The 27,627-nt window shown below is 56.9% G+C and overlaps 3 protein-coding genes across 8 annotated transcripts; 2 read left to right on the top strand and 1 right to left on the bottom strand.

The window, feature by feature from the left end:
• Positions 1-30: 30 nt before the first annotated feature.
• FCN3 (ficolin 3) lies at positions 31-5,552 on the top strand. The gene is given in 9 exon segments (XM_033113814.1): positions 31-38; positions 366-469; positions 759-852; positions 2,373-2,427; positions 2,919-3,029; positions 4,111-4,273; positions 4,362-4,438; positions 4,440-4,492; positions 5,312-5,552. Coding segments are annotated over 9 exon segments (906 nt in total).
• A 658-nt stretch (positions 5,553-6,210) lies between these two features.
• Positions 6,211-18,470, top strand: MAP3K6 (mitogen-activated protein kinase kinase kinase 6). Of its 4 annotated transcripts, XM_033114661.1 has the most exons (30): positions 6,211-7,669; positions 8,985-9,001; positions 9,095-9,124; positions 9,210-9,233; positions 9,511-9,701; positions 9,817-9,985; positions 10,334-10,440; positions 10,864-11,034; positions 11,122-11,234; positions 11,614-11,773; positions 11,980-12,142; positions 12,239-12,346; positions 12,465-12,514; positions 12,604-12,699; positions 12,855-12,942; positions 13,023-13,156; positions 13,525-13,652; positions 13,874-14,010; positions 14,318-14,423; positions 14,917-15,074; positions 15,177-15,369; positions 15,477-15,615; positions 15,912-16,071; positions 16,210-16,386; positions 16,660-16,765; positions 17,023-17,188; positions 17,279-17,391; positions 17,491-17,561; positions 17,840-17,916; positions 18,127-18,470. In XM_033114661.1, exons 1-30 carry the CDS (start codon positions 7,327-7,329, stop codon positions 18,215-18,217), a joined length of 3,786 nt encoding a protein of 1,261 aa, XP_032970552.1. In that variant the 5' UTR covers positions 6,211-7,326; the 3' UTR covers positions 18,218-18,470. The 4 variants fall into 4 exon arrangements, with proteins under 4 accessions (XP_032970552.1, XP_032970551.1, XP_032970553.1 ...); XM_033114660.1 differs by having other exon boundaries at positions 8,985-9,124; XM_033114662.1 differs by lacking the exons at positions 9,511-9,701; positions 9,817-9,985 and having other exon boundaries at positions 6,213-7,669; positions 8,985-9,124.
• Positions 18,471-18,603: 133 nt separating this feature from the next.
• Positions 18,604-27,501, bottom strand: SYTL1 (synaptotagmin like 1). 3 transcript variants are annotated; one of them, XM_033114665.1, is made up of 16 exons: positions 26,860-27,501; positions 26,621-26,687; positions 24,513-24,735; positions 23,379-23,527; positions 23,088-23,160; positions 22,960-23,005; positions 22,450-22,519; positions 22,105-22,202; positions 21,856-21,969; positions 21,465-21,631; positions 21,094-21,190; positions 20,634-20,792; positions 20,236-20,314; positions 20,011-20,116; positions 19,029-19,234; positions 18,604-18,831 (listed from the first exon to the last, which is right to left on the bottom strand). In XM_033114665.1, the coding sequence occupies exons 3-16, from the start codon at positions 24,695-24,697 to the stop codon at positions 18,692-18,694; spliced, it is 1,689 nt and encodes a 562-aa protein (XP_032970556.1). In that variant the 5' UTR covers positions 24,698-24,735; positions 26,621-26,687; positions 26,860-27,501; the 3' UTR covers positions 18,604-18,691. The 3 variants fall into 3 exon arrangements, with proteins under 3 accessions (XP_032970556.1, XP_032970555.1, XP_032970557.1); XM_033114664.1 differs by lacking the exon at positions 26,621-26,687 and having other exon boundaries at positions 26,860-27,498; XM_033114666.1 differs by lacking the exons at positions 26,621-26,687; positions 26,860-27,501 and adding an exon at positions 25,706-26,590.
• Positions 27,502-27,627: the final 126 nt, after the last annotated feature.

Below are 27,627 nucleotides of genomic sequence, written 5' to 3'. Positions count from 1 at the left end.
TAGTGGAGACGGCGTTAGGGCTGGACCTTCATGGACAGGTGGAGCTTCTCAGTAGAGATGAAGAGGAGGACATTTCAGAGAAAAGGCACAGAATGAGCTAAGTTTCAGAGGGGGAGAAACTCTTACGAATGCAGCGGCCTGGAGCGATGGCTCGGGAGCCCTGGAGGCCAAGATCAGAAGTTGGACTGCATCCTGGAAAGGGTAGGGATAATGCCCATTCTCTCTGGGGCAGAAGGAGGAAGTGCCCCCACCTCCTGATGGCTCTAGCTTGCGTGGGGTATCCCTGGGGAGGGACAATGGACAGAAGTCTTGCTTCACGTCCTTCCACCAGCCTGGCCCCCTTATAAATTGGCATCTTCTCTCAGGGGCACCAGCAAGCTGGGCCTCCTGTGGATCCCACTTTCCGTTTTACTCCTCTTGCTCAGGGAACCTGCCTGCCTGAGGACCCAGGACCACTCCAGCTGTCCAGGTAGGTGCCTATGCTGTCCTCCCTGCCAACCCACCCTCATCTCCTCCCTGGGTGTCCTTCTCCCACCCAGGCTCACTAGCCTCAAGGAGCAGGGTGGGAGTTTGATAATCTGGGCTCTGCACATAAATAGATGCAAATAGATGCAAACAGTACAAAGCCTTGAAAGCTCTGGAGGCAAAGGTCCTGACAACTACAATCTGGGAGATAGAGAACTACAGAGGGGTCTAGGGGACACATGCTCACTCCCCCTATAACCACTCTGCCCACCCAGCCCTGCATTTCCCTGCAGAACCCAGGGAACTGGAAGCCAGCAAAATTGTCCTCCTGCCCAGTTGTCCTGGAGCCCCAGGATATCCTGGGGAGAAGGGAGATCCAGGTCTTCAAGGGAAGAGATATCAGGGGTAGGCAGAAACCTGGGGTAAACTGAGAGGCTGGGGGTGCAGCGTTAACTGTCTGTGCTGGGCAGCCCGGTGGCTCAAGCGGTTGGAGCTCTGTGCTCCTAACTCCGAAGGCTGCCGGTTCGATTCCCACATGGGCCAGTGGGCTCTCAACCATAAGGTTGCCGGTTCGACTCCCGCAAGGGATGGTGGGCTGTGCCCCCTGCAACTAACAATGGCAACTGGACCTGGAGCTGAGCTGTGCCCTCAAGTTGTTGAAAGGACAACAATTTGACTTGGAAAAAGTCCTGGCAGTACACACTGTTCCCCAATAAAGTCCTGTTCCCCTAAAGTCCTGTTCCTCTTCCCCAATAAAATCTTTTTAAAAAAACCTTTCTGTGCTGAGGGGCAACGACAAAGGGGCAAGGAACCAACCGTGTGCTGGGCTTCAGGCTGGGTACCCAGCATCCTACATTGACTCTGTGAAGTAGGAGGAGAGCTTTCCCCCATTTCTTTTTCTTTTTTTTTTTTTTTTAAGATTTTATTGGGGAAGGGGAACAGGACTTTATTGGGGAACAGTGTGTACTTCCAGGCCTTTTTTCCAAGTCAAGTTGTTTTCCTTTCAGTCTTAGTTGTGTAGGGAGTAGCTCAGCTCCAGGTCCAGTTGCCGTTTTCTAGTTGCAGGGGGCGCTGCCCACCATCCCTTGCGGGAGTCGAGAAATCGAACTGGCAACCTTGTGGTTGAGAGGACGCACTCCAACCAACTGAGCCATCCAGGAGGCAGCTCAGCTCAAGGTGCCGTGTTCAATCTTAGTTGCCGGGGGTGCAGACCACCATCACTTGAGGGACTCGAGGAGTTGAACCGGTAACCTTGTGGTTGAGAGCCCACTGGCCTATGTGGGAATCGAACCGGCAGCGTTCGGAGTTAGGAGCATGGAGCTCTAACCGCCTGAGCCACTGGGCCGGCCCCACTTTCCCCCATTTCTTTCTTTCTTTCTTTCTTTTTTTAATATTGAGGAGGAGTATTTGTTTTTTTTAATTGGGGAAGGGGAACAGGACTTTATTGGGGAACAGTGTGCACTTCCAGGACTTTTTTCCAAGTCAAGTTGTTGTCCTTTCAATCTTAGTTATGGAGGTTGCAGCTCAACTCTAGGTCCAGTTGCTGTTATTAGTTGCAGGGGACACAGACCACCATCCCTTGTGGGAGTCGAGGAATCGAACCGGCAATTTTGTGGTTGAGAGGACACGCTCTAACCAACTGAGCCATCTGGCACTGGCCCATGTGGGAATCGAACCGGCAGCCTTCAGCATTAGGAGCACGGATCTCCAACCGCCTGAGCCACCAGGCCAGCCCCATTCCCCATTTCACTGAGGGAGGAAGTGAGGTTCTGAGAGGATAAGTCATTTGTCCACAACCACAGCCAATTAAGGGTGCAGCTGGGATTTGACTTCTGGCTCTGAATCCTGTTGTTTTTTTGGCCCTGTGTATGGGGTGGGACTTATGGTGTCACTGCCTCTGGGATTTCAGGGCAACCTGGACCACTGGGCAAGATGGGCCCCAAAGGTGAGCCTGGTGAATGTGTGGGACCAGGGCCTCTTCTCTTTTTGCTTTGTCCCTGGGCTAGAGAGGAGGAGGGCTCTGCTCAGCTGCTGTTCAGCCATTGGCTGTGATTGCCCTCCAAAAGTGGGAAGGAAGGCTGGGAGAAGTGGGGAGGATTAGAAGGTCCTGGGCACCCTCCCCTCTGGTGGTTTGCGGGCATCCCCTTGAGGGTGCCCAGACCTCAGAGCTAACACTCAGTCTTTCCATGGGGTAGGATATCCTGTGAATCTGCTCCAGTACCAGGAGGGTGAGGCAGCCTTCACAGGAGCCAGGAACGTGGAACCAGGCAATGCTAGGGTGTTGGTGGACCACCAGGCATGGCCTGGTCCTCCCTAGAACGCCTTTCAGGGGTCTGAAGGAGCCAACAGGGCTCCTGGGGTCCCACACTTAGCCTCTCCCATTGCCCATTGGTGGGGGTTGGGGCATAACTTGGGGGCCCTCTCAGTTCATCTCCCCTTTCTCAAGCCCCAAGAGCTTCCAGGAGCTGCTGAGCTGGGGCACCATCTTGAGCAGCCGTTACCATCTGTGCCTACCTGAAGGCAGAGCCCTTCCAGTCTTCTGTGACATGGACATCCCAGGGGGTGTTTGCCTGGTGAGTGTCAGAGAAAAGGGACTCATAGGCCAGGCCCAGTGGACACTTCTGCTCCTTGGCCCCTAGGGGGAGCCAGAGCCCACTGGAGCCAAGGCATTCCTTTGAGTAATTCACTTGACAAATGTTTACTGAGCTCCCAGGGAGTCTGACTGAAGAAGTCTGAGAAGGCTTCGTAGATGAGGTGTCATTTGAAAGGGTTTTGAAGGCTGTGTAGAAGTTCTCTAGACAGATGAGGTTCAGAAGGGCAGGGAAAGACAAATGCAGGAAGGCAGGACAGCACAAGAGGGTTTGAGGGGACCATGTGAGTGAGCTGAGAGCAGGTATAAGTGGTTGGCTGAGTGAGGTCTACTGGTGTGAGTCAAGCATGGATTTAAGGCCTCTGCAAAGGCCAGTTCATGGAGGGCACAGAATGACTGACTGTGGAGCATGGAGGGCAATGGGGAGCCATGGAAGAGTTTTAAGCAGAGAGTAACCAGGTCAGACTTATATTTGAGGAAGATGACAACATGAAAGATGCTCTGCAGACGGGACAAGAGTGGAGGCAGGATGCGGCTTAGGAGGATGCACAGGTCTGCACAGGAGCAGACAGGGGGCAGTGGCAGCAACGGGAATAGAGTCACTCGGGTGGAGAGATATTTAGGAGGGAAACTCTACAGGGCATGGGGACTGCTTGGCTTAAAGGAGGAAATGGGGGGGAGGGGTTGTCAGGGGAAGGCCAGGAGTCTCGCTTGGGCCTCTGGAGGTGACCTCTCTACTCTAATATCTTGGTTCTTATAGTAAATTAAAGAAGGCTATTCTGAATCTGACTCCCAGCAGGACTGACCATCTCTGGAAGGCAGGAACAATGTTTCCATCATTTCAGTCTCCCCCAGGGCTTGCCAGGCTTTGGTGTGAAGTTGAGTGTCAGTAAAAGTTAATAAGAGAATCTAGAGTTCATCAGTACTCACAGGCAAAGCTCACTTGGACTCACAGTTTATCAACAATCAAAGAGCGGGGGTGTCCCCCCGTGCCTCACAGTGCACCTACTCTCGCCACTGGCCCTACTTCTCCTCATCCCATGCCCAGCCTGGAGTAATGGCTGGTGTGCGGACCTCTGCCTCCCTCCGTGTTCCAGAGGTAGCAGGATGGTTCCGTGGATTTCTTCCGCTCCTGGTCCTCCTACAAAGCAGGATTTGGTAGCCAAGAGCCCAAATTCTGGCCGGGGAATGACAATCTGCATGAGCTGACTCTCCAGGGTGGGTCCCAGCAGGGTCAAAGGAGCCTGAGGGGTATTCCTATGGCATTTTGGGGTCAGAGGATTCCTCCTCCTTGCCCCCTGCTCAGGTATCTGGGAGCGGCATGACTTTAATGGCAACTGTACCTTTGCCCATTACAAGTCCTTCCACCTTGTTGGGGAGGCAGGTCACTCACTACCAGCTGGTGCTGGGTAAGTTCTCAGAGGGCAGTGCAGGTGAGTGATCCTAAGGTGGCTCTGGAGCAGGGGAAGAAGGTGAGGGAGACCGGTTCTTTCCCAGCATTGCCATTGCCTCCATAATGACCCAGGGCAATTCCTTCCCCTCTGTAGGCGTCCGTGTCCTCATCTGAGAAATAGCAACCGTGAGCCAAGGTGGGACAGGAGTGAAGAATTTGGGCTCTGGAGGCAAACAGACCTGAGTCTGAACCCAGCGCCATTGTTTACTATGTGACCCTGGACCAGTCCCTTCTGCGTCAGAGCCTCAGTTTCCTGCCCTGTAAAATGGTCAAGGAGGCAGGGAAGGAGGCCATGGGAGCTAACTGAGGCTCTACGGAATGTTAGCATTATCTGCTTCAGAAGAGGAACCAGGGAAGACTTTTTTCTTTCAGAGAAACAGCAACTGTTGAGGAAAGACTTGAAAGAGAGAAGTGGTTATGAGGAGTTACCTCAGGGGAGCCCCTTTTCCTGCTCAGGCATCTGAGAAGTCCCTCCCAGCTCTCCCTGACAGAGTTGCTCAGGCTGCTTGCTGATGGGAGCTGGGAAGAGACAAAGGAGCTAGACGGAAGCTGGGGATTCTGGGAGAGGGCAAGACAAGGGGAGGAGCTGGTGGCTTTGGAGCCACAGTCCTGAGTTCAAGTCCGTGTTCCTGTGACTAGTTGAGTAACCTTGGGCAAACCCCTGGCCTCTTGGCACTGCTGTTTTATCCTGGGGCTTGATAACACCCACGTCTCAGTTGCTCTGAGGCTCCTGTAAGATCATCTCTTCAAGGATGCCAAGCATGGTGCTGGCATCACTGTGTCTCCCATCCTCTCCCTGCCAGCGGACACCTGAGTTACCACAATGTGAAGTCCTTTACCACCTACGATGATGACCATGATATAAGTGGGAGTGACTGTGCGGTGACTGTCCATGGTGCCTGGTGGTGTGGATCCTGCTATCAAGCCAATCTCAACAGGTGCTATGCGATGTACCAGACCACTGCCCTCACGTATGGCATTGACTGGGTCTCAGGCCTCAGTGTGGGCCTCCCTTACCACAGGGTTTGCATGATGCTTTGCTAGGCCACTCTGGCAGCCAGCATCCTTATCTCTCCTGTACAGTTTCCGGACCTTTGGCTACCCCTTCCCATTGCTAACTGCTTCTGCTCTCCTGTACACATTTAAAAATAAAACCATTTTAACCCTTTCCTGGCTTGCAGGTTTCTTCCAGTTCCTGGGAAAAGCTCAAGAGGGCAGAGCAACGACATGGGTTTTAGCTCCATTCAAGGAAGACTTTCCTTCCAGTCTCATAAGGTAGTAAGGCTTCCATCTCTGGAGCTGTGCAAGCCAAGGTCAGAGAAACATTTTGTGAAGGACTTGGAAGGGATTCAAGCATCCACCGACAATGCCCTTGGGCCCTCCAGGAATTGCAAGTGGATGGTTTTGTGGTGGGAATTGTACAGCTTTCTCACCCTTTCTGTTGCCCATGCCTGTCCCTTCTAGGTTGTCTGTTTTCCACCCTAGCGTCTGTTGTAACCCAAGTTCTCACCCTCTGCTACTTCTTGCCTGTTCTACTAGGGGCTTGTTTGAACACAGGGTCAAATGAAGGAAGGTACATTTTTCTTCCATGGGGCCACAGGATAGTAAAACAGCAGTTATTGAGTTAGCATTTATTGAGCAGTTAATTTGGCAGAGCCACATTCTAGAAAGTGGCAGAGCAATAAGTAGTTCAGAGTCTGATATCCGCAGTCTGATAGGGAGTCCTGGGATTGCATCCCGCTCTGTCATGTGGCTGAGTGATCTTGGATGAGTTACTCAACATCTCTAAGTCCCCAGTTCCTGATTTCAGAGTCCACCGAGGTTTACACCAGATTGCTGCCTCACCAATTCACACTAAAAGGTCAGAGATTCTTGGGAATTTGGAGTTGAGCAGCTACAGTAGCTCAAGGGCTGGGGTTCTCCTTCAGGTGGGGAGAGAAATGCTTGTGTGGGGACTCTTCTCAGATCCTACAGTCACGTTCTGGGTGGAGGTCAAAGGTCAGTAGATTAGATTCTGGGGAAAGCATGCCCCTGGCAAGGGGGCAAAGGTGGGGGCTCAGATGCCAAGTCGCATACTAGGGATGATGACCTCCTGGCAGGTAGAGGGGCAGACTTCCCCCATTCCAGTCCCTCCCTGGAGAACCCACTCTTCACCCAGCTCTGCACACCCTGTCTCTGGAGATCCATTCATTCAACAGATCCTGCACGGCAGGGCCTGCAATTCATGCTCTTCCCTAGGCTGGGCACAACTTTATGAGCTCCTGCTGTGAGCAATCCACAGCGGTTGGCCTGCACGGGGTACAGGCTGTTCCGGAAGCAGCTGGACTCAGAGATTCTAGCGGGAGAGGAGGGAGGGGAGAAGCAGAGTCCCGAGCCGCTAGGGAGTGGTGCAGCCCCAGGGCCTAGGGTGGAGCTTTTCCAGTCCGCCGCGAAAGGGCTGGGCTGGCTTACATGTGTGGACAGGAGACAGAGACGGAGGACGCTCTTCCGCGGAGTTTTGCGTGGCAGACAAGGTCGGTCCGATTCCCGGGATCTCCCAAGTGACTCTGAGCCGCGGATCACTGGATGTCCCTGATTCCTGGGACCCAATTCCCGATCCTCAGGACCTTTTAAGTCAGAGTTAAGTCCAGATTTCTCCCTGGACTCCCGATTCCGGGAACGGGACCTCCAGATCCTTCGGATCTCCAGATCTCTTAAGAGATTCCCGACCGGAATCTCGACCGGATTCCTGATCTCGAGATCCCTGGATCCGTCGCCCCTGGCTCCTGCCCCTCCCTGGGTCCCTAGAGCCGGGTGCCCGACGCCCGAGCGCCCCCGCATGGCGGGGCCGTGCTCGCGGCCGGGGGCTCTAGAGCGCGCCGGCAGCTGCTGGCAGGACCCGCTGGCTGAGGCGCTGAGCAGGGGCAGGTCGATCGCGGCGCCCCCGGACCGGGTTTGCACGCGAAGCCGGCCGCTCAGCGTGGTCTACGTGCTGACTCTGGAGCCACAGCCCGGGGTAGAGTCGGAGACAGGAGCCGAGGCGGATCCGCTGCCCCTCCGCTGCCTGCGCGAGGCCTGCGCACAGCTCCCGGGACAACGGCCGCGGCCGCAGCTGCGAACCCTGCCCTTTGGGAAGTTGGCGCTGGGAGACACCGCGGCGCTGGATTCCTTCTACAACGCGGGTGAGAGCGCACTGGGGGCGGGGTGGGAGCCAGAGTGAGTATTAGGGCCTTGGGCGGGGCCGAAGGGGGCGTGGCTCGGCGACTCCGGGGGACTCAGATGGTTGCGAGGTCTAGGAGGGTATAAACTAAGCTAAAGCTGAGGAACTCGAGTTGGGGCCCTGACAAAAGTGGAATTTAGGGGATCTGGAGCGCAGCCAGGCTCAGGCCGGGACTTAGCAGATTTAGGCCCAGTTCCGGGGTTCAGGGTTGGGACTTAAGCATTCTGGAGTCGGCACGGTGCCTAGGGAACGTGGCTAGGATTGGGCCAGCGCTGGAAGCGGGGTTGTGTGCGGTATCTCGGGAGTGAGGTTGCAGAACTCGGCCTGGGGATGATTTTGCGGGGAGTTGATGAGAGCGGATCCTGGGAGGTAGAGCTTGGACCAGGAAAGGAGCCATATATGGGGAGCTGGAGTTCAGGGGTCCTAGCATACTATTTCCGAGGCTAGAGAAGCAGAAAGGGAAGCGATGGGACCCGACGGACTGGATTCTGGGCGACCGGGAGCTTAGGTGATGAGGCCCCAGTAACCGAGACAATGGGCGGGGCTAGTGGCTGGGCAGGTTCGCTCGGGGGCGGGGCCAGAAGGCGGCTATTCCCGCGCGGGTCACCCCTCCCTTCCGCCAATTTGCTGTCCCGCCTCCGATACTTAATTGTTTATCCAAGAGTCCCGGCATAGTGCTTGCCGGAAGTCCATAAAATCGCAGCCTAAAAATGAAGGCTGACTCGCCCTCGAGGACACAAAGACACATACAGAGTCATAGACAGACTCACAAATCACATATATGTCAATACACAGGCCCTCACAGACACTGTCACAGAGATCCAGTCACAGTAAGCTACACACACACAAACACACACACAGAGCGCTCACAGCGTTATCTACACACACTGCTGGTGCTGGTCCCTTTGAAGGACTGGGTTGAGGACCTAGGGAAGGAGACTTACCGTGTTTGCCCAACTCTTGCCTCTCAAATGGCCTGGAACAGGCTCTGGGCTGGGGCACAGCCTCCTCTCCTTGGTGCCCAGTGCTCACAGGCTCTGAACAGTGGGATGTGGAGCCCAACCCATTGGACCCAACTCCTCGCCTGCAAAACCTCAAATACCACTTCTGTGTAAGAGCCAGAGGGACCCTAAAAGGGGGAAATTGAAGCCAGGAGCAAAATTGGATGCTGCTGGAATCACACAGGAAGGCAGATGGAATCAAGATGGATCCTCAGCCTCCTCCCCCACCAAACTGGGCTTCAGAGCTTAGGGCCTCCTCCACATGTGTGCCCGCAGACGTGGTGGTGCTGGAGGTGAGCAGCTCCTTGGCACAGCCTTCCCTGTTCTACCACCTTGGTGTGCGTGAGAGCTTCAGCATGACCAACAACGTGCTTCTCTGCTCCCAGGCTGACCTCCCTGACCTGCAGGCCCTACGGGTAGGTGGCTAGGTGGCTGGTGGGGGCAGGTACAGGATGTGGGTGGCACCTACCCAGAACAACAGTATCTGTCTGTTCTCTGCAGGAGGATGTTTTCCAGAAGAACTCAGTGAGCAGAATCCACCCCTCACTCCAATGTGCCCTTTGACCTCCACTATGACCTCTGACCTCTCACTACGTTCTCTGGCCTCCTCAGTCACCTCTGATCTCCCTAATACACCATGACATCTGTATGACCCTCTGCTCTCTGTTGCCTCCCTTCCTGACGTGTGCCCCTTACCTGCTATTTCAGTCTCCACTGGTGCTGACCTCTGACCCCCTCACTGTCCCTCTGTAACCTGGTGCTGACCTCTGACCTCTACTGATTCCTGCCTCCCTCCCACCAGGATTGTGTTGGCAGCTACACGCTGATCCCCTATGTGGTGACAGCCACTGGTCGGGTGCTGTGTGGTGATGCAGGCCTCCTGAGGGGCCTGGCTGATGGGCTAGTGCAGGCTGGGGTGAGCACTGAGGCCCTGCTCACACCCCTAGTGGGCCGGCTTGCCCGCCTACTGGAGGCGACACCCACAGACTCTTGGTAAGGGACCCACAGAGAGGGTGCACCAGGAGGAGGCTGGAGAGGGTGCAGTGGGCTGGGCTGAGGGACAGGCCCCACCAGTCCTTCTCCCTACCTCCCCTGTTGCGGGTATCAGTGGCTATTTCCGGGAGACCATTCGGCAGGACATCCGGCAGGCCAAGGAGCGGTTCAGCGGGCAGCAGCTGCGGCAGGAGCTGGCTCGCCTGCAGCGGAGACTGGACAGCGTAGAGCTGCTGAGCCCCGACATTATCATGAACCTGCTGCTGTCCTACCGAGATGTGCAGGTGTGCTCAGACAGGTAGTCAGGCCATAGCATTTGGTGTCAGACAAAGCCAAGGTCAGCTCCTGGCAGTGCTGCTCAAATTGTCTGTGAGTCTCAGTTGGTAGTGGGGGTGATCATGTCACTGTCTCCCAGGGCAGTTGTAAGATTGGGGCACACAGTGGGTTCTCCGTGTACAGTGTGGTGTCTGCACTACCTGCCGGGCCTGAAGGAGGTGCGCAGAGGATCGTGCGAAAGAAGGTGGGGTGTCAGGGGTGGGAGAGGACCCTAGCTCAAGGTTTTCCACAGGATCTAAGGGCCTATGGGACCCACCGAAGGCCATCATGTAGGTGTGTGCTGTTCTCTCCTGCAGGACTACTCGGCCATCATTGAGCTGGTGGAGACGCTGCAGACCTTGCCCACCTGTGATGTGGCCGAGCAGCACAACGTCTGCTTCCACTATACCTTTGCCCTCAACCAGTGAGTGGCAGAGCAGGGCATGGGGCATAGCCACATGGGAACATGGGTCCCTGCTGTGCGAGATCATTGCTGTGTGGGATCGTGCTGTTCAGGGAATTTGCTGACTAGGGTCACGCTGATGTCAGATGGTCCCGTTGTTCTATCACTGCTGCCCAGAGTGGGATGGGGTGGGGTGAAGGTACTGCCCTTGGAGAGGTCACAGCTGTCCCAGGTCACCTCTCCTCAGAGTCACTGCAGTTAGGAATCACTTCCATGTGAGATCAGTACCTCTAGAAAGGTCAGTGCTGACCAGCGTCACTGCTATTCTGGGTTCATTACTGTCAGGCCCCTGGAAAGGTCCCTGCTGTGCAGTGTCTGGGGGGTCCCTAGACAGAGTGGGGCAGGGCCATCAGGCAGGTTCCCAGCCCATCTCCTTTCCCCTAGGAGGAACAGGCCTGGGGACCGGGAGAAGGCACTGGCTGTGCTGCTGCCACTGGTACAGTGTGGAGGCTCTGTGGCACCTGACCTATACTGCATGTGTGGCCGTGTCTACAAGGACATGTTCTTCAGCTCTGGCTTCCAGGATGCTGTGCACCGGGAGCAGGCCTATCACTGGTAAGGGGCACAGGCAAGAGGAAAGTGGGCTGAGGGGTGGGGCTGTGGGCATCAGTCTAGCCCTGCATCCCTCCCCCTGCCCCACAGGTATCGGAAGGCTTTTGACGTTGAGCCCAGCCTCCACTCAGGCATCAATGCCGCTGTGCTGCTCATTGCTGCTGGACAGCACTTTGAGGACTCTGATGAGCTCCGGCTCATTGGTGAGCCCCAATCCCGCACCCTGGATCCCCCCAACAGGGGCTCAAGGCAGGGAGAGAGAACACTGGACTAGAGCTGCGACTGAGCTTATCCCCTTTGGACTTATTCTGCCTGAACCCACATGTGGTCCTCATACCTGTCCTGGGCCTGCAGGAGCCCTTAAACCCACAACTATTGCTAAGCTCACACTTGTGTTCCTTTCACATACACTTGTTTCCAAACCCTCACCTGTGTCTGAGCTCCTACTCCCACTTAAGATCATGCCATACCTACATTTTCACCCATATCTGTGTTCCTGCCCAGATGTATATTGTGGCCCACACCTGGGCTCTGTCCACACCTGCAACCACACTCATTAGGGCTCATGCCCCTCTCTCTCAGGCATGAAGCTGGGCTGCCTACTGGCCCGAAAAGGCTGTGTGGAGAAGATGCAGTATTACTGGGATGTGGGCTTCTACCTGGGAGCTCAGATCCTTGCTAATGACCCCACCCAGGTAGCACTGGCTGCAGAGCAGCTGTACAAGCTCAACGCCCCCATATGGTAGGTGGCCCCCTCTGCAGTCTTGGCCTGGTTTGGGAGTCAGCTTCTATACCTATGTCCACTGGCACTTTAGACTGAGCCCTGAGCCAATGACCTGGTCCCTTCCAAACCAGTGCCTATGACACCCACTGCCCATGTTCAGTGTACTCTCCCTGGCTGTGCCAGCTGGCACCTGGGCTGAGCTAAGGACAAGGCTGTGCCTACAGGTACCTGGTGTCCATGATGGAAACCTTCCTGCTATACCAGCACTTCAGACCCACGCCAGAGCCCCTTGGAGGACCTCCACGCCGTGCCCATTTCTGGCTTCACTTCTTGCTACAGTCCTGCCAGCTGCTCGGGACGGCCAGTCCCCAAGAGAACCAGTGCTCCGTGAGGACATGGGGTGGCAGTGGGGGTGCGGGATCTGGGAGAGGGGCAGGCCCCTTCTGACCTATGTACGTCCCCACACCTCCTTTTCATCTGCAGGTCCTGGTCTTAGAGATGAACCAAGTGCTGTTGCCGGCGAGGCTCGAAGTTCAGGGCATGAATCCTGTGAGCTCAGTGACCCTGAGCCTGCTGGAGTCTGAGACCCAGGTGAAGTCACCGCTGAGTCCGCCCACTCACTGCTAGGCAGCCCTTCTCTCAAGCCTTTCTTCCATCCCCAAACCCCTCTTCTGCTCCCTGGCATCCCCCTCTAACTCTCTTTTCACAGGACGTTCCATCCAGCTGGACCTTCTCAGTCGCCTCCATCTGTGGTGTTAGGTGAGGGGCGAGTCCTAAGGTGGTCCCGGAAGGGGCAGCTCTGCTGCTTGCCGGCCTGGCGCTCACTTAGGTTCGTCTTACCTTTCCAGCGCCTCCAAGAGGGATGAGCGCTGCTGCTTCCTCTACGTGCTTCCCCCGGCTCAGGACTTCCAGCTGTGCTTCCCCAGCGTAGGGCACTGCCAGTGGTATGCGGAGCCTCTCGGGGTGGGGGTACTCTGAGGGCCAGATGCCCAGGGGAGTGAGGAAAGGAAGGGACTTGTACCTTAGGTGCTCTAGGCACAGGAGGGGACATTTTGCGACCAAGGTACCCCTCCCGCTGGCCTGACTTCCTCACCCGCAGGTTCTGTGGCCTGATCCAGGCCTTGGTGACCAATCCGGATTCCACGGCGCCTGCGGAAGAGGCGGAGGGCGTGGGGGAAGTGCCAGAGGTGAGAAATGGGGGCTGGGAGCTCGGGGAGGGGGAAGGGCTGCGGGCCCTGCTAAACCCCCATCTCACCCACCCCCGCAGTTTGATTACGAGTACACGGAGACAGGCGAGCGGCTGGTGCTGGGCAAGGGCACCTACGGGGTCGTGTACGCGGGCCGCGAGCGGCACACGCGGGTACGCATCGCCATCAAGGAGATCCCGGAACGGGACAGCAGGTACAGTGCTCCCGAGCCCGGCGGAGGGCTAGCGAGGGCCCAGGTGGGCGGGTCAAGTGGGCGGGACCACGAGTTGGGAGTGTTGTGTGGGCGGGGCGGTAGGCAGGGAAAGGCTGATGCCCTAGTGGTTGGGCCCAAGTGGGCGGGCTCATGGACGCGAGAGTCCCAGCCCAGTGGGCCCAGGCCTATGGGCAGAACGTCAGGGACCAGACGGGCGGACTACGGTCTGGAGGGGCCTGTGGGCTGGATAATAAAGTGAGGAAGGTCGGAGAGAAACTTGTGGGCGGGGCAGATCCTGGGGGCGTGGCCTGGCTTGTGCCAGAGTTGAGGAAGCATCTCTGCCCAAATTGGCCTATTCCTGCCCATAGGTTCTCTCAGCCCCTGCATGAAGAGATTGCTCTGCACAAGCGCCTGCGCCACAAGAACATCGTGCGCTACCTGGGCTCAGCTAGCCAGGGCGGCTACCTCAAGATCTTCATGGAGGAAGTGCCTGGAGGTACTTGCCCAGCTGGGAATGGAACTAGAGGTGTGGGATGTAGGGATAGAGCCAGGCAGGCGTGGAGAACCCTTGGGGAAAACGAACCCTAGCGTGTGTGGGTGGTGTAGCCCAGAATTAACTGACAGTGCAGTTGGGTGATGGAGTCTGGGCCATGGCATGGGTGTGCTTGGGCAGAGAACTGTGGGAGGCAATGATAACTTTGGACTGCACCCACCCAGGCAGCCTGTCCTCCTTGCTGCGGTCAGTGTGGGGACCCCTGCAGGACAATGAGAGCACCATCAGTTTCTATACCCGCCAGATCCTGCAGGGACTCAGCTACCTGCATGATAACCGAATTGTGCATCGCGACATCAAGGTAAGCCCTGTAGCTGGCCCACTCTGGCTTACTGGTAGGGGGAAAGGAAGAGCTATGGCCCCAGACAAAGGCTGGCAGTTTAGACTTAGTGGGCAGACCCTTTGCAAACGGTGGGAAATTCATCAAGAAGGTTCCCTAGAGGAAAGAAGTTCAGATCTGAAGCCAAACCACGTGCCAGCAGCTCCCAGAGGGGCATAGTGGGATGGCAGGGGGAGGCAGGGTCAGGCTGGGATTCCCAGGAGATGGGATCCCAGAATAGGGCACAGTTCTGGCATCAGGAGCCCAGCCTGAAGTCCACTCTACTCAGGGGGACAACGTGCTGATCAACACGTTCAGCGGGCTGCTCAAGATTTCTGACTTTGGTACCTCCAAGCGGCTGGCGGGCATCACACCTTGCACTGAGACCTTCACAGGTAACGGGGTGGGGTGGTGAGTGGGGATGCGGACTTGGGGCAGAAGAACTTTTGGGGCCTTCCAGGGAATGGTGCTTCTTCTGGGCATGGAGTTAGAATCCTAATAGGGGATAAAACCCAGGGCAGGTGATTGAGCCAGGGGTGAGGGGATGGAATCTAGAATTGGAGCTTGGATAGCTGATGACACTGAGTTTAGTACCTGAAATGGAGCACAGAAGTGTTGATGCAGGCCAAAGTGGGTGATAGAGTTCAGAGTGGATGATGTAATCCAGGATACATGATGGAACCTACTGTGGGTGAAGGAGTCCGTGAAGGTGATAGAGCCTAAGACAAGTGAGGAAACTCAGATGGATGTTTGATGAGCAGGGTAGGTGATGGGAAGTGTTTTGGATAATAGAGTTCAGGGTGGGTACAGCCAAAGGGTGATAAAGCCCCTGCTATCCCCACATTGATAAAGCCTAAATGAACATTATTGCCATTGCTCCTGTCCTAGGGACCCTGCAGTATATGGCTCCAGAAATCATTGACCAGGGCCCACGAGGGTATGGGAAGGCGGCTGACATCTGGTCATTGGGCTGCACTGTAATTGAGATGGCCACAGGTTGTCCACCCTTCCATGAGCTAGGGAGCCCACAGGCTGCCATGTTTCAGGTGAGACGCCCTCAGGGCCTGGCTCCTGAGGTGAGTTGGGGACAGACTGGGTCCTGGATAAACCTCTATACTTGACCCTTATCGTCCTGCCCCCCTTCCCAGGTGGGCATGTACAAGGTGCATCCACCAATGCCCCGTTCTCTGTCAGCCGAGGCCCAAGCCTTCCTCCTACGAACTTTTGAGCCAGACCCCCGCCTCCGAGCCAGTGCTCAAGCACTGCTGGGGGATCCCTTCCTGCAGCCTGGAAAGAGAAGCCGAAGCCCTGGATCCCCTCGACATGCTCCACGGCACTCAGGTACTGTGTGGGTAGAGGGAGTGAGCACACAGAGGTGAGGGCAGAGGAGCTGTGGAGATGAGAGGCCTGAAGAGGCGCCCTAACTGACAGCCTTGTCTCTCCCTCAGACGCCCCTTCAGCCAGCCCTACTCCTTCAGCTGACTCAACCGCCCAGTCCCAGACATTTTCGCACCCTCAGGCACCTTCTCAGTACCCACCCAGTCCCCCGAAGCGCTGCCTCAGTTATGGGGACCCCAGCCAGCTCCGGTGAGAGCCCAGGGTAGGGGTGGGTTCGCTTCATCTGTTTTGCCCTTGTGCTCCCTTCTGAAAAAGCTCTCCTTAGAGACCTGGGCATCTTGACCACTTGCAAGGATGACATTTGGTGCCTACCTCCCAAATATTCTCACTTGTATTTAGGGTGCCCCCCCCCCGTGTCGGCTTTATTTCTTTTATCTCTATGAGGTAGGCATAAAAGTCAAAGAGCCAGGATTCAAACCTTGGGGCAGTGGTGGCTGGACAGTGTTGTTGCCCGCCCTTTATTGGCTGCTCCCCACTACACCCAGGGTGCCTGAGGAGCCCGGGGCCGAGGAGCCCGTGTCCCCTGAGGAGAGTTCAGGGTTGAGCCTGCTTCATCAAGAGAGCAAGCGCCGGGACATGCTGGCCGAAGTGCTCAAGCAAGAGCTGCCCACTCTGGCGGAGAATCTGTGCCTGGAACAAGAACAGGTGGGCGACCCGCCCCAGCGCCCCCTGGTGGTCGAGTATGGACAGGACTCCTCCTGGCCTCCCCTGCAACCCCAGCCCAACCAGCATCTCTTTTGCCTCAGGTGGGAATACCGGCTGACGACCCCTCTTCCTTCTCAGGGTCCTCGTCTGGGCAGAAATCATGTGGAACAGCTACTGCGCTGCCTCGGGGAGTACATCCACACTTCCAACCGCAGGCAGTTGGCCCAGGAACTGCGGGCCCTGCAAGGGCAGCTGCAGGCCCAGGGCCTTGGGCCTCTGCTTCTGCACGGACCACTCTTCTCCTTCCCTGATGCGGTAAGGGAGCTTTCTCACAGGGCTGCCCAAGAAGAGGTAATGAGCTCCCTGTGCTTGGGAATGTGCAAAGACTTGATATTGAAAGATTCCATGTCTTCTCCGTGAAGATAGAGCCATCAGGGAAGGGACATCTGCTCAGTCTCCCCTTCCCAGCCCCTCCTTTGACCTCAAGCCGGCCCAACTTGCTTCAGGCAGAAGAAGACTTTCTAGGCCTTTCCAACTCAAGCCCCACATCTGTTTGAGGCTTAGCAATCTCCCGTCGTTCCTCTCCAGGTGAAGCAGGTCCTCCGCAGGCGCCAGATCCGCCCACACTGGATGTTTGTGCTGGACTCATTGCTCAGCCGTGCTGTACGGGCAGCCCTGGCAGTGCTGGGCCCAGGTAGGCTGGGGAGTGGAGCCTGCCTATGGGCGAGGGTGTGGCCCTTGGGGGCGTGGTGAACACAAATGAAACCAGCAAGGGGCGTGGTCACCAGGCCTGATTAGGGCTGGAGGGAGTGGGTGGGGGTGTGACTAAATGAACGTCTTCCAGGCTGACACTGCCTAGCCAGTGCACAGAGCTCCGTGCCCTCTGCGGGTGTCTGGGGGTCCCAAATGGGTATTGTCGCCCTGTCTAAGCTCACCCTACTTGGTTGGTAGAGGTGGAGAAGGATATTGTTCTACCAACGCCGGAGGAGTTGAGTAAAGAGGAGTCCCAGCCAAAGCAAGACATCCCGCTCCAGCAGAACTTGCTCCCAAGGGAATCCGAGCAGGGCTCCCCACCTCTGATGGTGCAGCTGGGCCTCTTGCGAGCAGAGACTGATAGGTAAGCCCCCTGGAACCCACCCATAGTCTCAGGTGAGCTTCATCCCCAAACCCCCACCTTTCATTCTACTTGCTTTCTGCCCTTCAACAGGCTGCGAGATGTCCTGGCTGAAAAGGAACGGAAGTGTCAGGTCCTGGTGCAACAAACTCTACAGCTGGTGAATGAAGGGGCCAGGACTTGTGCCCTGGCCTCAGAGCCCCCAGGTGAGCAGGACCTGTCACCTGGCTGGAGAACACTAATGGTGGTGTGAGACAGCTTCGGGCAGAAGGCACCCCTGGATTTACCTGGTTTATCCTTGATAGCTGGTGCAGTGGACCAGGGCCTGGTGCAGTGGCTACAGGAACTGAATGTGGATTCAGGCACCATCCAGACGGTGAGGAGGAGAGTGCTGGCTTATCCCTGCCCCCCACCAACCAAAGGCCACCTCTGCCCATCTTTCAGCTCTTCTTTTTCCCTCTGATGCCGAGAATCTTAACATAGGAGTTTAGTATACTCCTCCCATTGTACAGAGAAAAACGGAGGCCCAGAAAGGGGTGTGATCTGCCCTAGCATGTTGGTAGTAGAATAGAACTAGCCCCTGGGTCTCTGGACACATCTTTTTCTGATTTTATTTCTCCCTGTTTCTCTGCATGGGTCTTTGTCCACAACCAGCTGCTGAACCACAGCTTCACCCTCCATGTCCTACTGACCTGTGCCACTAAAGATGACCTCATCTACACCCACATCAGGTATGTCCTGGGCCCTCCTGGGATGACCCATTCATATCGCCTCATGCCAGATCCTGACCCCTAGCTACAGGCCTGCCTAGGTTTCTCTTTGGAAACTATAGGGACACCAGGGTATCCTTGGGGACAGAGGGGGCATCAGGCAGACAGTGGATACCAGAGAGAGCCCAAGGCCTTCTTCTTGCTGAGCCACTTTGAGCCTGCTACCCCCAGGGGAGGGATGATATGCCGAATCTGGAGAGCCATCTTGGCACAGCGAGCAGGATCCACGGCCATTATCCCTGGCCTCCAAGAGGCTGAATGAGGGCATCAGAGGCAGGAGGCCAGACCAAAGATGGATGAATGGAGAAGACACAAGCAACTTATGACATACCTGCCCCAGAACCCAGGGGTAACTAGAGGAGGCCTGGTGGTTGGGGGCTAGGGCCCAGACCTAGCCCCAGTGGGGCGAACCAATAACAGAGATGCCTCAGGCTCACTGAGCACCATCAAAGACTATTAAACGGAACACTATTGTACTCTTGGGTCTTGGCAACTGCTGAGGTATTAGGAGAGGGTGGTCCTGGGACCAGCTCTTTAAAGTTTTTATGTCTGAGTCTAAAGTGCCTTCACCTGGTTTCTTTAACGTCCCTGGTTCTTTCTTTCCATCACCTCCTCCCCCCTACCCTAAGCAGACATCAGCCCATTATTGCCCTTAGAATAGATTTTACTGACTTTTGCCAAGGGCAGGCCCTGAGATGGGGGTCCAGAGAAGGGTTTGGTAAGGCTTGTCAGGCAGCTATGTCCTGGGTGCCAGGTTGGTTCTGAGGGGCAGAAAGCCATCCACCCATTCACACGGTCGCTCCAGGAGTGTCTGCCACAGCTGCTTCTCCTCAGGTGTGGAATCCATCCAGGGCACCTGGAGCCCATAGCTGCTGCCTGGGCAGGGGTGAAGAGTGTGGTCACGTTGGATACCCCAGGTCCCAAGGAACACCTGACTGGTCCCAGATTATGCACTGACACCCCCAGTTCTCAGTGGACACTAAAGCTCACAAAAGGGCAGAGAAATGCCCAAGGCCACACATTGAACCCCTGCCTCCCTGCATTGGCTCACCCCAGGGCCCTGCCCTACTCACCAGTTCCTAGGCTGAGGCGTGTACCCCCCAGCTGGCGGTTGGCCAAGGCTCCATGTTCCCAAAGGGAGATCTCAGCACAGGCCTGGCGCAGGTCAGCAGGCCCAAAGCCATCATAAACCATGGTGTGGTTGAATACAGGGCTGAGGCTCTTTCGTACCACCCTTGTCCGTTGGCGGCTGGCCCGGCTGTCATCAGGCAGCACCGAGCTGTGGGGGAGGTGGGCTGGCATCAAGTGGCCACCGCTTCACATGCCCCAGAACCATCCAGTCATTGGGTTCTACCCATACTCCCTCACGATGTCCATGCCGTCTGGCTGCTGCCTGAGATCCGGCCTCAAACCCTCACTACCCTGGGACCTTTACATCAGCCTGCTCTCAGGTCTCCTGCCTTTAAAAGTTACAACTCCTATTCACAGCACCCCAGAGTAATGCCTCTGAAATGCAATTCTGCTACTCCCCAGCTCCGTGATCTTCTTGGGCACCTTGTTGTCCCCCAGAAGTAGTTTCCAAATTTGTTAAAGCCTTGCAGCCCTTTCTGCAAGATAAATACTGCTCAGAAGTACAAAATCTAAGAGAAAAACAATGTCTGGTTGAATCAGGGCTGGGAACTCAGAATCTCATCTCAGGGTGAGGCACCATGAGGGGTCCCCTGGTGCTTACTTTGAAAACCACAGAGAACTGCATCCCCCACAGCCTGGCCTTCCAGTTCTTCCATGGAAGGGCCCCTGTGACCTCCCAGGTCTAAGTCTCAGCTCTGCAACAAGTCCTGTAGGTGCCAGTCACTCTGAAATGCAGCTCCTCAAAGGTGTCCTCAACTCTCCTGACTCCAGGCCTTTGCTCAAAGCCTCCTGCCTCACCCCTGCTCTGTGGTCAAAGCCCAGACTGGGGGATCAAGGGTGACTGACTAGAAGGGGTTTGTCAGAGGTGGGAAGCTCCACTGCAGGCGTAAGGAAGGGAAGCGGGGAGGTCCCAATGCTCCTCACCATTGTACGTAAGTATCCAGGGATCCTGATCCTGAACGAAGAGGAACGAGGTCCTGAGCTTCCTTCACCCAGAAGTGCAGCTCACCGCTCTGGGGCAGTCCGGCGCCTGCGGAAAAAGCTTGGCTCCAGGCCCTGCCCCAGACAGAGTCCCCCCATCCTTGTGGGACAAGAGTCCCCCGCTTCCCAGGGCCTGTCCAGGTTGGCCTCTCGTGGGCGGTCACTCACCCTCGGAGCCAGCTGGGATGTACTTGAGGGACAGAGAGAGCCGACCACGGCTGGGAAGGTCGTCGGGTGAGGGCGGGACCTGTGAGAGGCGGTCTTGTCAGGGGGCGGAGGCAGAGCCCAAGGGAAAAGGGCCACGAGGGAGTGGAGTCTACAGACACAGATGGGCAAGAGAGCGGGGTCTGTGGGCGGGGCCTCGAGAGAACGGCCTGGGGGATCTGAATGCTCCCACGAAACCCGCTGTCCCGGGCCAGCCAAGGCTTTTCCCCGGGTGGTAAGGTTGTGAGGCCGAGGGGAGACTCTGCCGAGGGCAAAGTGCGAGGGGCGTGGGGGGAAAGCCAGATGGGGTAAAGGAGGGAGATCTGTGCCGCGTGTTCTTCCACGCGGGCCAGCTGCCTCACCCGGGGCTGCAGGGGGAGCCAGGTGGCCTCGGAGTCCCAGTCCCAAGTATCCAGGGGCACTTCGACTTCGCCCAGAAAGATGTTGCGACCCAGGCTTTCCCGGTGCCACACGGACAGGCTCAGCACGCGACCCCGGAGCTCGGCCTGCGGGACGGAGTACTGGGGACAGGAAGTGCGCTTTAATGGAGCACCGCTGATGACCCCGGTTTCGGTCCTGCGGAGTGTTGACTGGGGCTTGTCCTACTACGCTCCTTGCAGGGTGGAAGCCTGGGAAGCCCCAAAGGGCGTTAATGGGGGTCTGGACTAGCGCCGTGCCGACTAGACTCCCTGTCGTTCCTTGGGCAGAATGGAGGAGCGCAGCGACGAGTAAAGACATACTGTGATTGCCCCTGCCACCCGGCCCCGCAGGAAGGGACGTCCGGTTCATGAATGGAAGTCCGGCCCGTCGTGGCAGCCTCACCCGGAGAATCTCGTTGAAGACAGGGTTCAGATTCCGTTTCTTCACTGCCGTCTTGCGCTTGCTCTGCTTATCCGGGAGGAGGTAGCTTTTGACGTAGCTGGGGCAGGAGGTAAGGACCGAAGATACAGGGGGAGCCTCTTCTGGCGCCTCCTGCCTTGCCCAGGGGCTTCCCCAACACTGCCCGGATCATAGCTTCCCGTGCTGGGCCTCGTACAACGCTTTACAGGAGTCATCTTACTCAACCCCACGCCTCCCAAGACCTTTGTGACTCCCATTTTGAAGATGGGGAAACTGAGGCCAAGACAAGGTGATGGGGCTGGCCGGTGAGAACGGCTCCCTGGAGCCCCCGCCCGCCCGGGTGGGGCACTCACGGGTCTGAGCGGCGGCGCCGCGTGGCAGCCAGGCCCTGACACTGGATCACGTGCACACACAGCTCCGCCGCGTCTGGCTCGTAGCGTAGAGCGAAGTGCACGGAGCCGCGCACCTGCACCGCGCCCGCCTCCGCCTCCCCCGACAGGCTCATCTGGCTGCGGCTCAGCTGCGGGCGTGGCGGGAGGGGAGGGAGGTCAGGGCCGGGTGCAGGCTCACGTCGCGGGGTATGCGGGGCAAAGCGAGGTGACGAGGTTAAAGGCACCGCGAGGTAGCGTGCCTGGGAGCTGGAGTGTCAGGTCCCGGGGCGAGGGGAAGGGGTCAGGCAGGGTCTACGCGTCGAGATACGGGGAGGTGACGCCCTGTCCCCCACGCTGTCCCTCTTCCCCTCACCGTGGAAGAATTGAGGCTGGACACCGAGGAGCTGCTGCTAAGCATGCGGTCGAGCGAGGGGCCGGGCCCCAGGGCGTCCTCCCCGTTCTCAAGGATCTCGGACGCCGCCTGGATCTGGGGAGGGGAGAAATGACAGGGGCACCGCCTTTTCCCAGCCCATTCCCCGACCGCGCTCGATCCCGGACGGCTCCATCCCTGCCCAAAATCCGCTCCGGGTCTTGAGAGCAGCCGCAGGCCGCTACCGCCTACCTGGGCTGGGGGGGGCTGCGGCTCCACCTCTTCCCCAGACCGCGGCTTGGGCTCCGGGTCCGCCTCCTCGTAGACCTGTTCACCCTTTGGGCCAGGGGCTGGGGTAGGTTAAAATTTGTTGAGCCAGCCCCTTCTCTCTTGCCCTGAGCAAATTTGGAGGGGCTGGTTTACAACCCCTATGGCCTGCAGATTGGGGCCCCAGGGCTGCCCTGGGGTCATCCGCATACCTCTCCTGACCCCCAACGCAGGGGAGGAGGAAGGTCACCACAGGTGATTGGGTCTCTTAAAGTTGTCTCTGATCCTCACAACCTGTCTGTACTCCCCAACACACATCCTCACACTTACCTTCCTGGGCCTGGGGCTCCTCATGATCTGAAGACTTTGAGGGGACATATGGTGAGGGGAAATCAGGTCCCTGAAAGAAGCATGGGGTAGAGGTCACAGTGGGGACTAGAGATGAAGGGGTCAAAAACTAATGATGGGGTCAGAGGTCATCGGTTCCAGCTGGCTGCTCCAGCTTCAGATTTAGTACAGCTCTCAGGGCAGGGCTGACAACCAGCTGCAGGACCAGTTGGGCTTGTGCTTCACACCTTTTCACACTTCAGCGCCTACAGTGCCTGACTCCCAGGTGAGTCCTGTTCCTCACCCAGCTCAGTCTCCACTCCATGAGTAATAGCTGGATTCAGAGATTCCCTTAGAGACCCTTATTCCCATGTGACAGAAGAGGATGACAGAGGCCCAGACCAGGGTCTCCTGATTCTTGGTTCTCAGGCTGAGGCTCTTTCCCCAGCACATCCCACCTCTACTCCAGGGGCACTGTGTGTTCATCAGTTCATTCAGTCAGTCATTACTCACCTCAGCCTTGCTGAGCGTCTCCTGGGGGGCCTCGTCTATGGAGAGCCTAGGAGTAGGGAGAGGTAGTTGTCAGGGATGGGACCCAGGTGACTGGTAGGTACGCTCCCCTCCCTGCCACACCTCCTCACCTGGGCTCCAGCTTCTCTTCAGTCTCTTTTCCAGCAGTCTCAGGCTCCTTATCACTGTCTAGAGCCTGGTCTCCTGCATGCAGGTGAGAAGCTCTGTGAACCCCCTTCATAGGAAGTGTGACCCTGGGAGATGCTACCCACCTCTTGTAGCCCACAGAGGGGTGGTCCCACCCAAAGGCACACAGTACCAGGGGCAGCCAGGACTGGAACCCATGGGCTCTTTCTCTGTCCACATATACCCGGTACCCCAGGGCATGTGAGGCCTGCCCCATTCTGAGGATCTCCTCTCACCTCTGGAACTCTTCTTCCTACGGATAGAGGCTCGAACAAGGTCAGAGCCAAGGTGGGCATGGCGGTGCCGTTGGGCACGTGCTTCCTGGAACCAGTCCCCGGTCAAGATTTTCAGCTGCCCAGGGTCTGCCAGTGAGGCCCGGAGCTTGCTGGAGGATAGGGGAGGCCGTGGCTGTCACCACTCACCCAACCAACATTCCCGCCACCCACTTTATGCCGGGCCCTTGTACCTGGGGTCAGGGACACAACAGCAAATCAGATTTGAACCCTGCTCTGGAGGAGCTCAGGCTGGTGGGGAAACTGAGTCCAGAATAGACAAGTACACTATAGTGAGGTAGGTGCCATGATGGCTGTAAGAAGGGCCAGCTTTGTCTGTGGGAATCCAAGAGGGCTTTCCAGAGGATGCAGCATTTGAATTGCTTCTTAAAGGACAAATTGGAGTTCTCCAGGTAGAGTAGAAAAGTTATTCATTAAAGTGACTGCTGTGCACAATCCCTCCTAATTCTGTAAGGTAGGGCTCCATTTTATAGATGAGGAGAGTGGTGCTGGGGAGCTCAGTGCATTGCCCAAGGTTACATAGCTAGGAGGTGTCTGTCTGTCTCCCAGCACTACTTGTAAGTCCCATACTCCTCTGTCACTGTGCTCTTCCAGGGAGAAGGAATGACCTAGAAGTGAAGGGTGGGTGTGTTCAGGGACAGAGCCAGGTGGCTGTGGTGGACACTGTGTCTGTGTGTCAGGAGTGGGGGTTACTGTGGGAAGATGAGATGGGGGTGGCTGGCAGGGACCAGTCAGGGAGGCCGTGTGGACCTCACGTAAGAGCTCGCCCCTAACACGAGGTGCTGGGGAGCCATGGGGGGGGCGGTTGTTCAGCAAGGGATAGTAAGGACAGATCTGAGGAGCTCCAACTGCGGCATGGCGGGTGGACTGGAGAGGGGAGGAGGCTGGCAGGGAGCTGATGCAGCCTCCCTGGGAGAGGTGATGAGCTGAGTTGGCCAGGGGTGGAGGGTACCAAAGGGCAAAACCATGAACTACCCAGATATCTGACAGGCCACACGTTGTGGGAGCAGGGTGGGGGCCACCTCAGCCCCCCAGTGCCTGAGACCCCCTCCTCCTGGGTTCCCTGCCCTGCCTCACCTGACCCGCCCCTCTTCCAGCTGGCGCAGGTGGGCATCTCGCTTCAGGACTTCAGCAATGGCCTCCTGCTCCTCCTCTGTTAGGAAGCTGAGGTCCAACAACCTGTCAGGCTCTGACTCATCTGCCATTCGGAGGCAAGGTGGGGCCCAGACCCCCTCTTGAGATGGGTAGCCCCTCTGGGGCATCAGTTGGGGCAGTGCCCCCACTGGGCACACATGGATCCCTGGGGGCAAACCAGGGGTCAAGTCAAGCCCTGCCCAAATGCAGGGCACATCCTGGAGCCAACTGCCCTTTCAGCCCAAATAAATACCAGGTGATGAGCCAGGTATATCCCCTGGAAGGCTGAGGTCAAGTTGGCAAAAGACGCACTCGTGGACACATGCATATCCTAGTCCAGAAACACACTCAGGGTCACACTCGAAGACGTGTACAGAAACATGCATGCACTGATACACACGTAGACACAACTCCCCACAGTGAGAAGTACACTTGGTCACATATACATACTGATACCTGTATAAAGACAGGGACACACACATGCCTCCATGAAGGGCCCCATGCAGTCATGGGCCCAGGTCCATGCCCAAACCAAGAGAAGGACCTAACATATTCTTAAACCTGCACACAGGTCTGTACACACAAATGAAGGCAGGACACATCAGGTGGGTTCACCTGTACAAGATAAATCCTGGAACAAAGACCTGTCCCTAGATATACACAAATCCCACAGACTTTACACATGCACACTGCCCCTTGCCAACCGGACTGTGAGCTCCCTGAAAGCAGGGACAGGTCCTCACCCCCAAAGCCAGTACATTGCACGCAACAAATGGTTGGTAAAAGTTTGATTAATTAAAGACAGAACTACATCTGCACACACCTGGGGAATGCACACACACAAACGTTCACCCAGACTCACAAGCTCACACACATATCTGCTCACCGCCCTTGCCCTGGAACCTCCCAAGCTGGGTCCCCCTCCCTCCACCCTTCACCTCCACCCTGCCCTGGCCCATTTGGCCTTCCTGTCTGAGGCAACCTCCTCCCCAGCCCGTACCCCCAACTTCCTCTCCCCCTCCCCGAGGTAACCGCTGCACCCACTCCCACGGGCCTCAAGCTCAGGGATGCCCTCTTATCCGAACCCCTGGGCCCTTTGTTCTGGCCACATGGGTCCCCCACCCCCCACCCAGGACCTGGCTGGAGTCCCGGTGGTGGAGGCCCAGTGCTGGCAAAGCAGCTCCGGCTGCTAAGGTACCACGGTGACTCCGGAAGCAAAACATTTGCCCAGCCCTGAGGGGCGTGTGGGTGTGTGGACGTGGCAAAGGGCCCATGACTGAGCCATGGACAGAACAGAACCGAGGCCTGAGCCCACTGGGAGGTCTCTCCTCTCCTCCCTGCCCCTCCTGTGTCCTCCCATGCCAGGGCATCAGGCAGGGCTGCGATGGGAAGGCAGGTCCTGGCTTGTGCCTGCCGCCTGTGCTCTGTGCCCTCCCAGCTGAGTCAGTGTCCAAGCCCAAGGGAACCCTCTCCCCTGCTGCCCCACGCTCACCCGGGAGCCTGGGGTTCCTGCAGGTTCCCATCGTATATAGTGCTGTGTGAGTGCCTGCATGCTTAACACTAACATTAGTTCCTGCACACCTGCTGAGTGTTGCAAATGCAAGGTTTGGGGCTCTTCCATGGCTGGTGTGTGAGCCTTGGGTGATATCCCTTGAGCTGTGCTGTTTCCAGAGCCGATCTGGCAGGCATGTCTTTGTACTGTGGATCTATGAGTCTGTATATCTTAGGGGTGTGACTATCATAGCACTGCATGTGTCTGTGTGTGTCATGTCACCGTGTGATGCTGCATGGGTGACTATCTGTGTGGTGTGTTCAGTGACTTTCTGGGCGACAGTATTGTGTGGTATGTGCTCTGTGTGTATTTCCTCCTGTGCTGATGTGTGACTGGACTGTGTGTTGTGGTGTGTCCTCTGGTGCCCAAGGGCCTCCAGGTATGTGTGTGAGTGTGGAGGTGGGGAGACATTCTGCAAAACTGACCCTGCTCTTGTCCTGCAGGTCTGCCTGGGGCTGGGCTGTGGGCATCTGAGCCCAGAGTCCCCAGCAGCACCCACCTTCCTGAAGTCACCTCTCTTCCAGAAGCAGAATCAAGTGTCTGGTTCGTCCTGCTCTGTTTCAACACTGTGGGATGGACTCATTGGTCAACATAAGAGTCTGTCCATCTGTCTGGCTGTTCCTGTCCTAGACACTCCCGCCTCCCCCACCCCAAGGTCCCAGAGGGTGTTCAGGATACCAGGTGGCAGTGCCTGCCCCTCGGGACACTGGCAGGGGACCCCATCCCACGGTGTATTACCTGTAGGGGTCCAGTATGGAGGGAACACCTTCGTAGGCTGGTCCTGGCTCCCCAGGCAGTTGAGTTTCAGGGACCAGAAAAGCAGTGAGGGACTAAGGCTGACTCAACTCGGCAGAGTAGCTGCCCCACCAGGAGGAGGAAACACCTTCTCAGCATGGCCTGATGCAAAACCAGGCCTGGATTTCGGCTGCCCAGGGGTGCACCTCAGCCTGATTTCAGAAAAATCTAGAGCTGATTTGCTGGGTGGGAGATGCCTGAGGCCTGGCCCCAGTTCCACTGCAGACTTACTCTGTAACTCCTGTCACCCCTCAAGGCCATGGCTGCCCCATCTCTAGAATGGGGAGCAGCCCCACCCTGCCTGCTGAGCTGATAGGAACTTGCTTTGAAAGCAAAGTCAGAAACCTTTCTAAGAACCAGAGTAATGGAAGAATTGCACACTGCAGGCAGACAACCCAGAGTGAGTTCCTGCTCTGCCACTGTGTGACCTTGAGCAAGTCTCTTTGCCATCCTGAGCGGCAATTTCCCCCTATAGAAACTGTAGGCAGCAGAGCAGGAAGAGCCTATTATAAGGGAAATGAAAGTGCCCCAGCACAAGCTGGAATACAGTGGGTACCAGGTGTCCCCTCTCCAACATCTCCAACATGGTCTTTTTTGACAACCACTGCCCCTCCATGTTCATATTCGCCTCCTGGGAAGTGCTGGTCACAGTAGAGCTGCTCTCTGTGCAACCCCGGACCCCGTCTGTTTGAGGAGGCCTGGACTCTTCCA

This window comes from Rhinolophus ferrumequinum, chromosome 9 (assembly GCF_004115265.2).
Source record: "Rhinolophus ferrumequinum isolate MPI-CBG mRhiFer1 chromosome 9, mRhiFer1_v1.p, whole genome shotgun sequence".
NCBI classification, from domain to species: domain Eukaryota; kingdom Metazoa; phylum Chordata; class Mammalia; order Chiroptera; family Rhinolophidae; genus Rhinolophus; species Rhinolophus ferrumequinum.
This window is presented reverse-complemented; position numbering and strand designations above follow the sequence as displayed.

Bases quoted from the DNA above. Each gene is read 5' to 3' on its own strand.
- MAP3K6 (XM_033114660.1), top strand. From the start codon at position 7,327: ATGGCGGGGCCGTGCTCGCGGCCGGGGGCTCTAGAGCGCGCCGGCAGC. The intron at 9,125-9,209 runs GTAGGTGGCTAG...TGTTCTCTGCAG, and splicing joins CTGACCTGCAGGCCCTACGG to GAGGATGTTTTCCAGAAGAA. The intron at 12,700-12,854 runs GTATGCGGAGCC...CCTCACCCGCAG, and splicing joins AGCGTAGGGCACTGCCAGTG to GTTCTGTGGCCTGATCCAGG.
- SYTL1 (XM_033114665.1), bottom strand. From the start codon at position 24,697: ATGCCCCAGAGGGGCTACCCATCTCAAGAGGGGGTCTGGGCCCCACCT. The intron at 23,161-23,378 runs GTGAGAGGAGAT...ACCTGCATGCAG, and splicing joins TAGGAAGAAGAGTTCCAGAG to GAGACCAGGCTCTAGACAGT. The intron at 20,793-21,093 runs GTGAGGCTGCCA...TCCTGTCCCCAG, and splicing joins TCTTCAACGAGATTCTCCGG to TACTCCGTCCCGCAGGCCGA.